Consider the following 17,360-nt stretch of genomic DNA (forward strand, 5'->3'; position numbering starts at 1 on the left):
GTGCGACAAATATGAGGGGGGGAAAAAAAGAGTAAGAAATCAGGAAAGGGATCAATCCTTTTTCACAACACTGTAACTAGTGCTTTAGGTCAACGAAAATGAATTTTTTAAGAGGTGAACATTTTCAGAAACTTCATCTCTGCATTTATATGTGGACATTTGTGCAATTGCCTTTTAATGTCAAATTTGTTCACCGTCATTTCCTTTTCTGATGTCAGACTGTGTGTCGTGTTGGTTTTTTTTGTTAGAATGACATTTCTGTACAGTTAGTTTTATATTGCCATCTGTTGCTCTTGCATGTTCTTCACAGGGTTCAACATTGGGGGTTTTTTGTATGTGGATGTGTTTTTCAAAATGAAAACCCTAAAACAAAATTCAATGGGTTGTCTGAGGAAGGAAAGCCACCCAGCAGCTGAGCTTTGAGAGCTTTTATAGAGCACTGGCACGCTGAGCACTCAGGTGTTACCAATGTCACTGATTGGAAATGAGCCACACCACCTCTCCAATGCCTGCAGATGAGACCCGCCACACATCAGGCTGAAAGGAAAGCTGGGTGGAGTGGGTTATTACAGTGATAATAAACAAGCATTCCGACTCCACAAACTTAAAGTGACAGATCCTGAGCTAATGCTTATGTGAAGAGCTGGAAATGCATTTATTGCATGTAGACGAGTGTCGCACTCCATTTTCCTGCTTAAGTCAAATGTCTCGATCATCTGGCAGTTGACGAAAGGAATCACCCACTCCATTTTCCGGCACTTTCATTATTGATAGGTGTTTGTCAGCCGAGATGGATTAAGTGGCGTCCTGCTGAGTCTCTTGGCTAAGACGCAACCCTGAACTCATACTGCTCTAAATTCAAAATTTTCCCCTGGGAGATTTGTTATATGCCAGCCTCCCTCTATCTGTCTTGCCTTTTCCAAACTGTTCGATGGCACAAGAAATAACCTTTGAAAGCACACAATCCTTGTGTCCAACATCCCCAGCTGAAGCATTTCTGTGTATTTTGTCATTATTTTAAGTTTTATACGCCGAGAAGTCCAAATACAATTCCCCCTTGTGGGGTCCAAGTCAATAAAAGTGTAATGGAAGTCAGCCATGGGTGTTAGAAAAGTTCAAATTAAAGTCTAAAACAGTGACGAAATGGACTTGGTGCAATTGCTAATACTACATAAATAAGGGGTCAGTGCCCTACTCTAAAGAAACAAATGGTCAACGTTACATTTATTTGATATGACCTTTAAATCTTCAATGATCACAACACACAGCCAAAAGTAAAGGTCAAAGATATTCAGATGTTGTCTGCAGGTATATATATATCTTTATAGATAGATACACAAAGATAACTGTATAGATGTAATTAATCAGTTTTATTGCCATGTGGGAGTTTGTACCAGGACAAAACAACACAACGTGAGACGGAGCTCTCTGGGACAATTTAGGAAGCGTGCGACTCCAGAGGATAAATTATCAGCGGCCTGTTACAAAGATGGGCTCTGAGACAGCACTGCACCGAGCCAGATACCCACCTTAGTGCTTAAGTGAGTCCATTAAAATTTCATGCTCAAATCTGAACGGGTGCACTAAGGTCTAAAGGAATTAAGACTTAGCAGTCTCTTGCCTGTGTGTCTTGGGTTCATAATCTAATTTACTCAAAACTGTTTGTTTTTAAAGGCCTTTGCTTACACGTGGAGTACCTATTACAATTTGAGTTCTCAGCAGAGCTCTATATTTGATAATGATTCCTAAGGACATTTGTCAGAACTCCTCGGACGAAAATACTAAATGAAGTTGCAGAGATAGTATCGAGTATAAGAGTCTCCCCTCTTAATCGCTCATATCCACTATTTAAGAAGTGGTGATTAGCCCATAAGGCTTTTAATGCAAATACTCCTTGGATAAAACATCTCACGTTCTCTTTTACATAAATCTGAATAATCGTGGGTCACGGAACAAGCTGTGATAGCAGACATATCTAAAGTTCATGTTGTGCCTTGAGAGATGTTTAACTAAACCAACCAGTCTGGATGAAATCAGCAAAAAGAGAGGATTTGGGAGGAAGGTTATAACTGCAGCTAAAGTGTGAAGATGTGCACCCCTACCCTCCACAGACCTTCATTTCATTAATGATTCACACGAATGAGCAGAATCAACTTGCCCGTATGACATTTGCCAGCAAAGAGTTGTGCACCCTTTAGCACCCTGGCTACCTCTGCTGAAATTGCCTTTTGTAGACAACAATGCAAGCCCGTGTGTGTGTGTGTGTGTGCGTTCCTGAGATGATGAAGCTGTGTCAATGCCATCTGTGGGTTGTCTGGATGAACCTGCAGACTTTATCTCTCGCTGCCAGAGATAAGTCTGACATGTGCCACAGAAAGCGGTCAGTGGCTTGACATGCCTTCTGGTCTTGAAGGTGTGTAATTTCCTGAAAGAATTGACTGGTTTGAAACATTTTCTGCTAGTACTGAGTGTTGTGACATTCAGAGTTGCACTGGACTGACCTTAGCAGGATCTAGATTCTCTACGTCCATCTGCTCTTTCATAACGTCCACTGAGCAGCAGAAATGCTAATATCAGTGGTTAAAATGTGCTTTCGTCAGCTACTTTGGTCTCTACTCATTCCTGCAGAAAATATCTGTAAATGTGTGGCTGCAGCTTACTCACTGTTGTTAACTTTGACTGTGAATTATCCCCCGTCTAGGAGATGTCTGTGAGATGGGTGATAATTCTCTGTAGGTTTGTTCCTTTTTGTTGACTTGGAGGCATCAAATGAGCCCATAAACACAACGCTGAAATTTCTTTAGCAAGCAGCAACCTCAGACTGAAAATGTACTTAGCACCGAGGTGTCAAAAATAGCAAATTTTGGAGTGGCCACTTAAGGCTACAAAATATTTTCAGTCCCTGTGAATCCCATTAAAATTATAGAAAGGGGATGACCTGTTTAAAGTCGCAGGACATCGCAAAAAAAAGTATTTTCCTCAGTTTTCAGGAGGATTTTAGGCCTTAAAGTTATCCACAACTTATAGTCAAGGTCGACGACTTTAAATACCTGGAGCCAACAATATGAAAGCAACAAACATTGCACAAGAAAGGTGAAGAAGAGTGTCAAGGGTGATTTGTGACAGGATACAAGCAAGAGTGAAAGGGAAGGCTTGCGATATGTTATTGAGATTTGCTATGATGGATGGTTTGGAGGTGGCGGTGCTGAGCAAAAGACAGGAGGTGAGGATGCTCAGATTTTTGTTGGGAGTGACCAAAATGAACAGGATCAGAACATAAGAAGGACACCTCAGGGTGAACGACTAGGAGACAATGTTAGAGAAGAAAGGCTGAGATGGTTTGGACATGTGCAGAGGAGGGACAGTGGCTATATTGATGCTGAATATAGAGCTGGCAGACAGGAGGAAAAGAGGAAGACTAGAAAGGAGATTCATGGATGTAGGGAAGGAGGACATGTAGAGGTGGTGGTGTGACAGAAGAGGATGCTAGGAATAGGGTGAGATGGAGGCAGATGATCTGTTGTGGTGGCCCTTAAAGGGACCGGCTGAAGGAGGACAATCATCATCCACATCATCCCCTTTAGCGATGCAGTAAGAGACTTTATAACTTCTAATGTAAAAACAGTCATTATTAGTGCAGCTTTAAGAAAAGCTGTTGGCACCATATTATTAGTGGACTAACAGCAAAGCCACAAACCAAGTGTCCGTGAATCCAGTGGGGCATAAGTGGGACAGAAGATAGCCACTACTACTACTAGCCAGAGGTGGGACCAAGTCATTGTTTTGCAAGTCTCAAGTAAGTCTCAAGTCTTTATCCTCAAGTCTCAAGTCAAGTCTCAAGTAATGTCAGGCAAGTCAGAGTCGAGTCTCAAGTCACTGGTGTAAAAGTCCGAGTCAAGTCACAAGTCTGAAACTTTGAATTTCAAGTCCTTTCGAGTCTTTAAAAAAAAAAAACAACGAAAAAATAATGTTGCAGTTATGCTAAATGTAAATGTTAGACCATGTAATTTTAAAATCTGTGTTTTTCTCAACACATGACAAAATAGTGAACTTAGAAAATATACACAAATTGTGAAATTGCACCTCTTTAAAATGCAGCTCAATTAAACCTAGCTCCAAGAATAATTTTCACCGACAGTTCTGAGATAAGCTGCATGTCATTCTTGGATGCGGTTGTAGGACCAGCTTTAAAATCGCATGACAAAAATATCATACACATTAAAAAAACTGCATCACCAACGTAGCCTGGACAACATTTGCTAGTTAGATGAAGTCAGCTATCTCATCGTAGCATATTTATATGCATATTTATAATCATACGGTTCTTGGAGTGAGTGCATACACTCATGAAGTTTAGTAACTTCAGGTCACTGCAACAAGCCCAGGTACAGTTTACCGACGGATGGGTACAGGACCTTGAAATGCACCGTGTAGAAAGTAAAGACCATCGTACGTATCATAAGTTTACCAGTCTCACAAATCGTCGTCATAAATACACATTCATTAACCGTTTATTAATAGGACCTTTGAGCTCAACGGTAATTAATTAGTAGTGGAAATAATTTCTGGTAGCGTTACAGAAATGTAGCAGTGACAATAATACTGTATGCTGTAATCGTACTGGGCAATTAGTGATACAAAAAACCTGTTTTATCCTGTGAATAAAAGTATATGTTTTTGTCAATGTACCATAATAACAGAAGCGAAACGCAATATTGTGTCAGGACAATTCACTATTTATGCACAATAAATAAAGGAGCATAGCGCGACCATTTCTGTTCAGCGACAGACTTGCTTGTAACCTATATCACCAGTTATGTTATGAAAGTGACGTATTAACTACTAAAAAACACTGACCTTCGTGTAAATGCTTGGAGCAGACTAACCTGTGAGCTGGAGGGTTCTGGGACATTATATTTGACCTTTGAATGGCTGCAATCCAGGCCACCCGTCGCCTCTTTGTTACTTTGGAAACATGGCTCGAACAATTTCTCTTCAACGAGGTAATCCGATAACAACCGATCTCTTTACCCGTCGGCTTTCCGTGGCTGTCATGCGACCGGCTATTGCAGTTAATAATACAACAGCTTCTTGCCATTTTTGTGTTTCTTTTTATCGCTGTATAACTGATTTTAATTGAAAGCCTGCGTGCGCTAGTACCGCTTGCCACGAGTTCCCAGAATCCTTTGCGGTTCTACCCGTGAATGACGTCACATTTTCAATCTCTATATAATATGCATGTTAAATTTTGTATTTGGGGTAAAATATCAAGTCTTTTCAAGTAAACCGGTTCAAGTCCAATTCAAGTCCCAAGTCATTGGTGTAAAAGTCCAAGTCAAGTCACAAGTCTTAGAACATTTTTTCAAGTCAAGTCTAAAGTCATAAAATTAATGACTCGAGTCTGACTCGAGTCCAAGTCATGTGACTCGAGTCCACACCTCTGCTACTAGCTAGTTGGCCTGAAAGCAGATTTCCTTGGCGTTAGTACAGAAGCATTACATTCAAGCTAGCTTACATGAAAGAGATGCGGCAGCTGGCGCAGATGTTCATAGCGGTTCAGTTCAGACAACACGGTCGTCAGTGGGGTCATCACCGAGTGAGGAAAGCCCCTGAGGTACCATGTGCGCATCTCAAACAGAGAATGAGTAAGTGAACACTTGAGAAAAGCCACATCTGACTATCAACTACCAACTTCCCCTTCTAATGTTTATGAGGCATATTGTTATAATGAATTATTAAATCAGGTAAAGCCAATGAGGTGGAACAAGCAATTACAAACTCAATCAAAAAGACGCTCAAATCTCAATCTGCACATTTGCATTAAAACAGGTTAGCAGCTGTACGTCATAACAGCGCTCTCTGGTATTCAATTTAATGGACCTGACTTTATTGTCCCACGTGGGCACATTTGTTCTGTAGGGCAAGGTTTAGAAGATAGCTTTGAAGAGGTTTTCAATATCCTTGAAAGTATCATGCCTTTGCTCTTTGTTTCCATCATTAGGCTAATGAGGCCTCTCATAACAAGATGATGATTTGAAGATGTAAAGAAAAAATATTCTTCCCCTGGAAAGCAATTTTCAGTAATGGCTGAGGGAAATAAATAAATAAAACTCTAATTATTAACAGAAAAAAATCTGTGTCAGTTTAAGGTGTTCAAAGCGGTCTCGTGTGTTGTTGGCAGGGCACAACCTCAGGTCCAAAACAGTTGTGAAGCTGCGTAACTTGTAAATAAATACAGAATGCAACTGTGACTATAATAAGGCCATTTTTTATTCACAAGAGAACATAGAAATTCAATATTTTGTGAAAACGAAGAGCTCAAGTCTAATTAGGTTTAGAAACAAGACTGAATAAAAAAAGAGCATCAAAGAAATAGCCTCTAAAAATATTGGAATGAATTTAGAATAATGTTTTATCACTATGAGAAGAATTTTATTTAATCATTTATGTTACAATAACATCAAAATATTCAGAAAATTGGAAGAAATCTCTGTGTGCAAGGGACAAGGCCACCGTTCACCCTGCTATCCACACATGCAGGCAGGGACCGCTGGTATGAATGGGCTGACAGGGCTAAGCCCTCCTATCTTTTTCAATAAAAAATAAATATATTTATATAAATTTCAAATAATCTTAGAACAGATTACTTAAACGCTGGTGTAACGAAGTGCAGCAACAACACCAAATAGTCAAAAGAAAAAAAACAACCCACAGGATTTAGCTACATTGGCTTATTGACTGTGTGCACGTTAGCATATGCTACTTCCGGTGCGGAAACTCCTGTGGGGAGCTTTGTTTCCGGTGTCCTATTCGCGCCCTGTTTACTGTCTAAAACAAGTTAAGCAAATGAATGAATCAAGCGGCGATTTACATGTCTATAGATGTCTCGGGCATTTACCCATTATATCTGTAAATGATGTTCATCGACTTGTCGATATTTTTCCCCCGCGCCTCAGAGAAAAAGAGAAAAGGGATTCAAATGTTATATTTCTCAGCTGTCCGTCGTTTATCATGGGTGTTATGTTCTAAAAATAACCAGCGATAGGTGAAATCAAGTAGCCAATTTTATTTTTTGACGGTGCAAAACGTTTCCTGGACATCGTGGACATACAGTACTGCACTTCAGAGTCACACTGCAGCGATTCTGTACTGTACAGGAGAGACGTCACGGAGGAGATCGTCTGCAGCGATCAGGACGCAGGACACAATGTGATGTAAAAAAAAGCATGCAAACTTGCACTAAAAAAATCTGTGAAACAGCGAGGTGAAAGGTGAACCGCGTTATAGCGAGGGACCGCTGTAATTTTTAAGGTAAGCCACAACATACCCTTCGTAAATACTAATGTATAGAAACCCTTACCAGCAATCATTCATTTTTTGTGTAGCTTTTTTCACGGTTTGTTAACATGCTGTGTAGGTGTGTACTTGACTAGCTGATATCGACATAACAGGGAAACATCTGGTTTGACTATTCTTCACCTGTAGTTTGAATGCTGAACATTTGCCTGTTTAGATCATGAGACCAGTCACTATACAGAGATGTGCTTCTGAATGTGGACGATGTGTCTTCTGCTGCAGTGATGCAGTTCTGCTTGTGTTGAGTGATGTAAACAACTGATCGATCTAAACGCTTTAAACGTCAAAATTGATCATTAGATTTTTTATGACACAGCAGTGGTGAGTGTTCCCACCTTCTGCTCTTTGTAACTTAACGCAATCTTTCCGTTTTCGAGTTTTGGACATGATTTTGGAGTATATCTTCGCAGTAGCATTGACCGCAAAGTAAAGCTACCGGAAATGCACAACCCCATATCCGGTCTCAAACCAGGAAGTTAGCATTGGGTTTTTTTTGGTTTTTTTAATACGTTTTATTGACAAAGCACAAAATACAGATATACAAATACAAAATAGCAAACACAATGTCAGGGGGTTCGTATAAAAAAGCAAAATAGACAGTCAATTATAGAATCACATGATATTGAACAGGGAACATAGGTTTATGGTTTTGACAGCTTTTTGATTTTGAGAATGTTGTATGGTTTTAACATATTGTCTGGTTTCATTTAAAAAGTACCGAAAGGATGGTTTTGCGTTAGAAAATTTCGACTTATGTATATGAAATTTAGCCAATAATATCAATAAATTAATCAAATAAAATTCGTTTGCCCTGTGCATGGGGTACTTAAAGAAAACGAACAATATTTTCTCGTAACAAGGAGAGAACTCAGAAAAGATAAAGGAAACAACAAAAACACAAAATTCAGGAAGTTAGCATTGTCTCGTGCACATAGTCAATTCTCAAAGCATATGCACCGCAGCATCAGCTACCATTCATCTTCATGGAGTAGTGAGTGACAGGCGTCAGGTCACGGCCCCTTAATTTGCTGTTCAGCCCAGAGGCGGGAATTTTGGCGAACGAGTGACGGGAAGCGAAATCAATATGGCGGCAGCGACGAGCGTTAGCATAACCGAAGTGGATTATTTACTTAGTTGTATATTTTCTTCTATATCTTTGGACGAAAAGGTTAAGAGACTGGGACCACATCATCGAAACGATGTTCAAATAACACAAACGACAGAATCGTAAAGTTTGTGTTATGTGGTTTCAACGAAAGGACTAGCTAACGGAAAGCAGGAATTCACTTTACTGTGTCCCATGCCTGCTTTTTGGAGGAGACACAGCTTGAATTCAACAAGGAATTGTGGATTTGAAGCATTTATCTGACAAAATTAGGAAACACGAATGAAGCACAAGTCACATTGGAAATAGGGTAAAGTTAACATCGCCTGCCACCTGGATGAAGGACACCGCATTGCTTTAGACTCTAAAGCACTTGGTGTCGTTTGACTTCAACGACAGGGTGATTAACATGTTTGCATCCCAGAAAACTCGATGTTGTGATCTTCACTTTAAATAAGGTAAGCCGACCCCCTCTCCCCTTAAAATAGGGTAACATACTTCTTTCCTGTTGCCTCTTACTCATCTTTAAAGATCAATATTTTCCTGCTGTAGATACCAACTCCTTTTGTTGGTGATGTGTCATTTAAGTCAGTATGTTGTAAAATAGTTGTGACATTGTAATTGTAGTCTATTGGCAGATTTTACATTTTTAAGTACATCCCTGGCAAATTCAACAGAATTTGAATAGATTTTCCTGGCATTCTGCTCATTCAGCCGTCATTCCATCCTTCTTGCATATTTTGTTTTTCTAAGAACAAAAAAAGGGCTAATGTGCACAGAAACAACCTAGTCAAAAGGTGTGTGAGAGTGTGTGTGCCTGGGAATATGGGTATTCCTCTATATAGTTTTGTTAGTGTTGCTTTGACAAGGTCTTGTGGCTCTAAAGTGGCATCAAGGATGTGATGTCAATATATATATAAAATAATATATTATTTTACAGTAATCAGGCTATATTTCACAAATGCAGTAACATCTGCAAACAGCAGTTCTGGGCGCTTGTGGTAGTTTATTTGACCTGTAAATTTACAGGTGCATTGTGGGATTTCTAACAGTTGTGACTGGAGGCATTTCCAGTGGCAGGAAGTGACTTATTTGGTTCAAATGTTATTTCAATATTTTACTCTTCATGTTTTTCTCTCTTCTCAAAATGAAAGAAATCAGAAGAATAGTGTTTCTGTTGGTCTGAATAAATGATAGCTTCATGCAACTGCGTTTATGGAGACGCTTGTTTATCTTCCCCTCAACTTGTAATTTCAGTGGCTGTTTGAGAGTGAAAAACTCCACTGTGCATGGGGAGGAACTACTGAGGAGTGGAGGAGAGACAGGTGAGCTATTTTATTCATAAAATGTTGTGTGAACAAACAAAAAAAACCACAGAAAGCAGATGTTGTGGCATAAGAACAGAACAGGGAGAATAATCCCAGCTGTTGTTTCCCACACCAGCAGCACTAAGCATGTTGTGTTTGGGCCACACAGTTTAGTTAACTGCTCTGCACTGCAGAGCTGCTTACTTCATGCTTTTCCTAATTTGACCAGCTACACGGTCAGCAATCTAGGAGCCGTCTTTGATGTGGAGTTTTACAGGGATTCATCTCATGTGAATGCATAAATCTTGGAAGAATGCACTTTGATGCATTGTTTCTGTATTTTTCGTCTTTAAACGAGTCTTCTTCCATGCACGGGTTTGATAACCACCGTCAGAGGACACAGTGACAAAGTTTTGCTTCCGGGCGGGGGCATGGCCTCTATTGGACAGAGGGGGTTGTTCCATTTCAAATCAACCAAGCCTTCTGCTTGACCATCGATTTGCATAAATAATTTTGAACATTTATGATTGCTGTGAAATTTTGGCTTCATATATCAAATAGTTTTCAAGATAGATTATTTTGAAAAGTTGTTTATTGACACACTTCCTGTTTTTCACACATTGAAATCTGAGGCAATGCTCGAACACGAATATTTGAGAAACTATTAAAAGCCTGAACATTTCACTGGTCTCTCTCACCATCAACGAGAATCAGGATCTGTAATTTGGGACAGACACTACAAAAAAAATGTCTCAGTACTGGCTAGTTAAAAGATGGAAAAGTTCCATATTTGATCACACACTGATTAAAAAAAATGTTTAAGTGTTGCGATGATCCAGAAGTGTGCCACAGCAGCAGCTTTTCAACCAAAACACACCACCTGGGAGCCTGTGACTCACTGTACCCACTGAGACTGTGTACACTCTGTAATTAGTGTATTTTAAAGGCTCGTTATTGGTCATGCTGTGATAGTCAGTAGTGTGCATGAACAGATCTGTGTGTTTGAACCTTCTATGTGAATTTATTTGTACACAAAAAAGACAAAAAACCTTAAGTAAGAAGCAGTGAGATCTTAAATCAGTTAAATTAAATTCTTAGCACATGAAAATTACAGTAATTTTAAAAAAAAACAGAAAAGTGCAACAAAAAACCACTTCCTGGATGTAATCACTTATGGGTGTCTTCTTATAATTGCAGTGTTTCGCAGCTTGGGCTGATGGATCCAGGTAAAAGTCTCATCAAGATTTAATTTTCCAAGAGAGACCTGGCCGTCATGGAAGCAAAGGTTACAACAAATACAACATACCAACAGAAGAAGCGAGCACAATTTAAAGCAAAAGTACGTTTCCAGTTTTACTGGGAAACTTGTGAGTATTTTTCAAAGATCAACCCCACACTGCTCTCAGGGACTATTTGTGTAGTTGTGGAAAAGTTGTGACACTGAACTGGTAACATTTACAACTGATCCTGATAATTATTGTCACTAATGTTTATATTGCTATTTTGAATAATCTCATCAATGTTTATAAAGCATGCTTTTATCCTTTGCTTCTTATTCTATTTTTCTTTTACTCTTACTGCATTGTGGGTTTCAAATGATAAAGCCTTCCCTGTCTGCTTAGACTTGAATCTGCTGTAGTCACTGTTTTATCTGTAGGGTAGGTGTGCAGAGAACTTAATGTGTGCCCAGCCTAACCCTCCTTTACCTTTTTGTGCTCCCAAATCCATACGCTGGTAACACTTACATCTCTTTTAAAAACCTGCAGCCGACTCCTTGGACCTGGGGAGCGTTTCGTGTCAACACGTCTAAGAAAAGAGACAGTGCAATGCTGCAGTGTTTCATTCTTCACTGTATTCACTTGCTTCTTTCTTCAAAATGTTGGTATCGCAGTCTCTGTTGCTTGTTGAAGTATTTTGTGCATGAATGCTGACAGATTTTGGTACCTGCTCAAAGAAGGTCAAATAAAGCTTTCAACATGGTTTTTGCTCTTTGTTCTGTTGGCCACAAACTTATTGAGTAACATACTTGGTTAAAAATCTTGATTTTATTTATGTTAAAAAAAAACCCAGAAACCAACCACCCCCCCCCAGCTTGATTAAAGCAAGTTACTTATATTAGCTATTCAGATCAGCTGGACACCAATAGTGCTCATAAACATCACCAGGACTCTAACCACAAGAAGATAAACTACCTAAGCCAAGGAGGTGACGACATGTCAAAGCACGTGTTTCCTGCCAAGACATGAACAAGTACACCTACCTTCTGCATCTTCCACCAAAGTTGATTGTTACTGCCTGAATCCATAGGGTGACCTGAGCCTGAGAAGTGGTGCTAGAGCACAGCCACAGGGGGGATACAACAGGAGGATGGTTTGTAGGTTCCAGTTCCATCTTCAGCTTCTTAGACTTCCTCCAAGATAAAGATCTTCTGACTCGCTTTGTTCTTCTGAGTGGGGGGGTTGTGATATTACCCCCACTGTTCTGGCGTCCTGACTCCTCCTTGCCGTAGCATATGTAGCACTTTCTAGGTCTAGGACCCTACTGGATACAGACACCCCAGGCAGGAATCGAACTTGTGACTCCCACTACAAAGATGTGTAGTCTTACCACTACGCTATCCAGCTGCTGTCCATGAATGTATCTATGGTCCCTCCTAAAGTCCAAGGGCCCTGACGTCAAAATTTTAGACCCCCCCTTTATGTAAGCACATACACCCAGGCTTTCTGCTGTGTAGCTCGGGGCAAGAGACCAAAAATGACCAGTAAAGTCTTCCTTGCAGGATCCAATAAAGAGCAGTCATGTCGGAGGTGATGTGATGACATCTGATAAACAAGAAGTCAAGCTGCTGCTGTTTGAACTAGCTCAAGGTGATATACTTGTTTTATAGTGCTATGCTCTCACTTGTATTCTGTATGCTGCTTTTGCTTCAGCTTATTTTTTTTTACCATCTCATCTTCCCAAGGTCAAAACTACTCGAGGCTGAAATTGAAATTGTCACAATATTTTAAGTATTACTATTCGAAATGTAATTTGAAACGCACGTTGAAAAGCTTGTATCCAACCTGAACTTTAAATTAGGTTTCTTTTTAAAGAATAAATGACAGGAATGCATGGATCTGGACTGCTTTTTATTAATGGGTCAGGCTGCTGCTGCTGCTAGTGTTGTAATGGGGTGGGGGATATTATCCTGGCACACTCTGGGCATCACAGCCTACCTGAGTACTGTTGCTGACCACGGTGAACATCTTCTGACAGCTGCTTCCAGCAGGACAACGAACAATGTCATAAAACTGAAACTGTCTCATGAACATGGCAATGTTCACGGCAGTGTACTCAAATGTGCTCCACAGTCACCAGATCTTTTGGTAAGTAACTACAAACGATTATGAGGCTGCAAAATGAATACAAATGGGTTCAAAGAGACAAAATGAGCACAGATGGAAAAACAGTGCAAAGTAACACAAAATGAAACAAAGAGACTTAATAACCTTAAAGAGATGCACAACAACAGCAAGGCTAAAAACTCATTTCATCTTTTAGTCTAGGTGAATTCTCTCCTGTTGTCCCAAAACTCAAGACATACTCTGGCACCTCAACAAAGACTCGAGCGTGGCTCTCATGCGGAGATGCCCGGCATTACTATGTGGCAATGACTTGCAATTTTTGCAATTGCATTTTTTTTCTTGCTGTGATCAAACACAGAAGATATAAAAAAACATGCTAATTAACGACTTTCATGTAGTTTCTCACCCAGTTTGTGAGGTTAAAAGGAACCCTGGTGCTTTTGTCCAGCTCAGTTTGGTGAAAACCAGAGCGACTGGTCTGCACCACCACCAAGTTTGCACTTAGAGTTGGCAGTGATTTTGAAATTAATTCTACAATTAGTTTTTCAGAACGGTGTTTTGCACACTAATCTGTCAAATGGAGATTGTTGTCATCACATGTAGGCGACCTAATGGTCTTTGTTAGTCTTCCTGGACCTGGTAACTCCAGCAAAGAGCGTCTGAGCCAGACGGATCCAATATAAGCTGCTTGACATCTCTGGCCACTTCATGACTTTTTAATGTCTTCTATTCCGTTTCTATTTTATAATTCAGGAACACAGCAGTACACTAAAGGGAGGTGTCATTAAGGTGTTCAGTTTGTAGGACGACTGGCTTTTGACTCCATCTACTGGTCATTTGCTTGGCTCTCATGTTTATATGTATATACTGTATCTCCAGGAAGTGAAGGAAATAAAAGAAATATGCAGTAACGATATGCAAATCGGAAGTCACTTCAAAGGAGAGCGCGTGGAGTAGGCAGAATAAAAAATCAAAAATAATGTCCGGTCCTGGCGAGCGAGACCAAAGACTTGAGTGTGCTCTCATACTGAGCGGTCTGCCTTTCCTCAGGTGACACTTCTGCATTCTCACAGCAGACATCACAGAGGAAACGCAGCAGTTCTCTTCCCCCTTTGCTGTGCTGCCGCGTGCCCTGCTCCACCCGCCAACGCACCATCAAAAATTCAACAAGCATGGCATGGAACCAAAAGTGGAACATGGCTCGTGGTGAGGGGGGAAAGGCACGGAGGAAGAGATTAGCACTGGAGAGGTGGGGAAGGGGGTCTTACAGTCAGAGTAATGTATTAACAAAACCCCGCGGTGAGCAAAGCCGGTGACATGTGGGGAGGTTTTTTTTCCCCCCTCACAGACATCAGTGGAAACTAGTAGGAGTTCAATTACAAAGAGTCTTACAGGAGCACTCATTACCTCCTCCAAAAATCCAGAGGTGAAGCAAATTACTGCCTCAAGAAAGGAAATGTATTAATGCAGATACCATTACTGCTCTGATTTAAACCATGTGAAGCACTTAAAAGCATCAGACACTGCTCCTGTAACACCTGACTGACATTTCCTGGAAAAGTATCAACACAAAAGATGCATTTCATAGATCTGAGAATGAAGTGCTCGTGAGTCAGTGGCTTTTAGACACGGAAAAAAAAAAAAAAAAGCAGTGCTGCCCTTTCATTTAAAGCAGGGGTGTCAAACTCAAATACACAGTGGGCCAAAATTCAAAACTGGAACAAAGTCGTGGGCTGACAATATTTATTGAAATATATTTATTCCTCCAGATATAAGAATGAATCTTTTCTTATGGACTCAAACACGTTTTGCTGAAAAACTGAATATGGAACAAGCAAAGCTTAATACTAAACAATATATATATTAGCTGTATAATACCAGTAGGCCAGCTCTGATAGTAATTTGGTATGGCTTCGCGGGCCAAATGTAATCTATGATTTAAAGGGTAAAAAAAAAGGGCTTTGTTTCTTAAACTGGATCCAATTGTGAACCAGTCCGTCTAGAGGCAGGTCTAGACACCAAAGACAGCAGAAATGACATCCCTCCATCAAGTCCTGCTGGCATCTTGGGGTCTTGAAACAAGATATGAAATATCGGCGACTGAACCCATAAAGTCATCTGGAAACTGTTTAAAGATTTTAGAGCTGAGGGATATTTTCCCATGGACTTCTATTAAGCTGCCTCATGTGACATTATGTGGACATTGGATGGAGGATACAATGAAAGCTGTTTAACAGGGAATCACTGAGCGATCTGTAGGCCTGGATTACTGGGACATTAGCAATCAGTTTCCCAGCTACCACTCATAACCAGTTGGGGAAAACTCACTTTTTCTCTCAGGACTGGTGGTTGTGATTTACAACAAAACTCCTAAAGCTCATGGAACAGGTAGCCTACCTTTAAGCTGTGTAAAATGAACAGACTCGAGCTTTATTTTTTAAAACTTCATGGCAATAGTTTTATTAAGTTACGAAATCAACACATTTAAGAAATTTAACTATATACATTGGTTCTAATGTGTGGATTAAAAAAAAGACAAAGAAGCTTGACACATCAAGCTAATACATCATACAGACGCTGAATTTCACATAGTCATAAATAATGATCAAATTATAATTACAAGCTTATATCATCCTCATGAGTGAGGGGATGATTTTAAGAAAAATCTCCCAGGATTTATTTGTTCGTGTCAAGAATGAAGAACACGTCACTGAATTCCTCTTAAATATCGCGAAGCTGCGCTATAAATTACATCAAGCATACCCACCATGTGTTCCATGGGAAACAGAGAAAAAGGCAATGGTTTAAGAAATCATTTCTCATGAACGACTGGTAAGCCTTAAAATAAACTTTGAAGCGGTTTCAGTAAGGTCATTTACAACAGGTAAGAGAGGCAGGGTTTTACCCATAAAGCAATCAAATAATGCTAGCATTTGCTAATTTGTTCAAAATGTACAGAAAACGAAAAACAGCAGTGCAAAACGCTTCAGTCGCAACCCCTAGAGGCAAGCACCACAGTAAACAACTATGCAGGATGCTGGACATCGTAAAGTAGTGGCCTTTTAAATACAGAAAACTAGTGTTGAAACATTTTGCACAGCTCTGATTCCAGTGGCATGACTGAGTTCCTCAGTGTTCTTCTTTGTCTCGGCCTCTCTTTTCCTTTTCGTCTTGCAGAGCGGTGCCCAGCTTCTTGATGAGTACTGACAGCACCTTGTCCAGTGGGTCCATCACACCCCTCTGCAGCCATTTGGGAATTGTAGTCCTGGCATGGTGGAAGCCCAGTTTCTGTAAGATGTAGTCCACGCCAACTGGGTCGATCTTCCGACCCGTCCAGGAGATGAGCCTGAAGGTAGAGGTGAAGTTTAAGCATTGCTAAAGGTGCATGAAAAGACTCCCTGTTGCTGCACGTCTCTTTCCATTAAAGGATTTGCTTCTTCCTTTTGAATCTCAGAGGGGAAGCTGTTGCTTTGTACAAAGATATTTCATATAAAGATTCAAAAATATTCTTTTTTTTAAATTAAAATCTTTGTTCTTTCCTGGATTAATGAAGCAAAGTCTTTGTGAAGGGACTAAGATGCTTCATTTATTTAGTGTTTGTGCTGCATTTGTACAAATTCACAAAAGACTAACGATTAGTAATTATGAACTAGCATCTGAAAAAGGCTAAGGGGGTTAATAAGAGATACTGCACTGCAAAGTTATTGCTCATCCTGTACAGGCCATTTGTGAAATTATACCTCTGTTCATTATTTTTTGATAAAGCTTATCGTTAGGGCTGATCGGGTGACCCTTAACCATCCCTTAGTTACGCTGCTACAGGCTCAGGCTGCTGGGAGACTTCCCACTGAGCATTTCTTCTCTACTTCTGCATGTCATTAACTTTGGTCTTCTCTCTCCTGAAGTTTGAGTTTGGTCCTTATTTTTTCCTCTTCTTGCCTGAGCCTGCCTCTGCAGGACATTTCTTCCTGTGATAAAGGAGTTCTTCCTTCCTGCAATCACCTGCAAGTGCCTTCTCAGAGGTCGTCTGTTCGTGAGTCGGGTTCTCTCTATGATACTGTCTTTTTCCTACTGTATTACTGGGGCTATTAATCATACAGCTATAAATTCATTGATGTGAATCTAATTTTTAACTGGCTCCACCTAAACTAGCATCACACATTGCTTCTCACATATAGAAGAGTTACTAATATTAGTAAAAATCGATATATAACATTTAGATAACCAAGCACTGACAGCGCATCTTTC

At 40.1% G+C, this 17,360-nt stretch overlaps 1 protein-coding gene and 1 long non-coding RNA gene across 12 annotated transcripts in view; one reads left to right on the forward strand and one right to left on the reverse strand.

Moving 5' to 3' along the window:
• The first annotated feature begins 7,051 nt into the window (after window positions 1–7,051).
• LOC113012341 (uncharacterized) lies at window positions 7,052–11,805 on the forward strand. The gene is made up of 4 exons (XR_003270683.2): window positions 7,052–8,919; window positions 9,719–9,786; window positions 10,966–11,107; window positions 11,535–11,805. It is a non-coding gene; the product is annotated as an uncharacterized LOC113012341 (long non-coding RNA).
• Window positions 11,806–15,541: 3,736 nt separating this feature from the next.
• Window positions 15,542–17,360, reverse strand: part of kiaa1109 (KIAA1109 ortholog) — an 86,460-nt gene continuing 84,641 nt past the window's right edge. For all 11 annotated transcript variants that reach the window (XM_080293647.1, XM_080293650.1, XM_080293648.1 and 8 more), the window contains one exon: window positions 15,542–16,458. In XM_080293647.1, the coding sequence (XP_080149773.1) occupies window positions 16,242–16,458 (217 nt within the window). In that variant the 3' untranslated portion in view covers window positions 15,542–16,241. The remainder of the gene's footprint in view (window positions 16,459–17,360) is intronic.

The sequence above is a fragment of the Astatotilapia calliptera genome, chromosome 19, assembly GCF_964374335.1.
Source record: "Astatotilapia calliptera chromosome 19, fAstCal68.1, whole genome shotgun sequence".
Lineage (NCBI taxonomy): Eukaryota > Metazoa > Chordata > Actinopteri > Cichliformes > Cichlidae > Astatotilapia > Astatotilapia calliptera.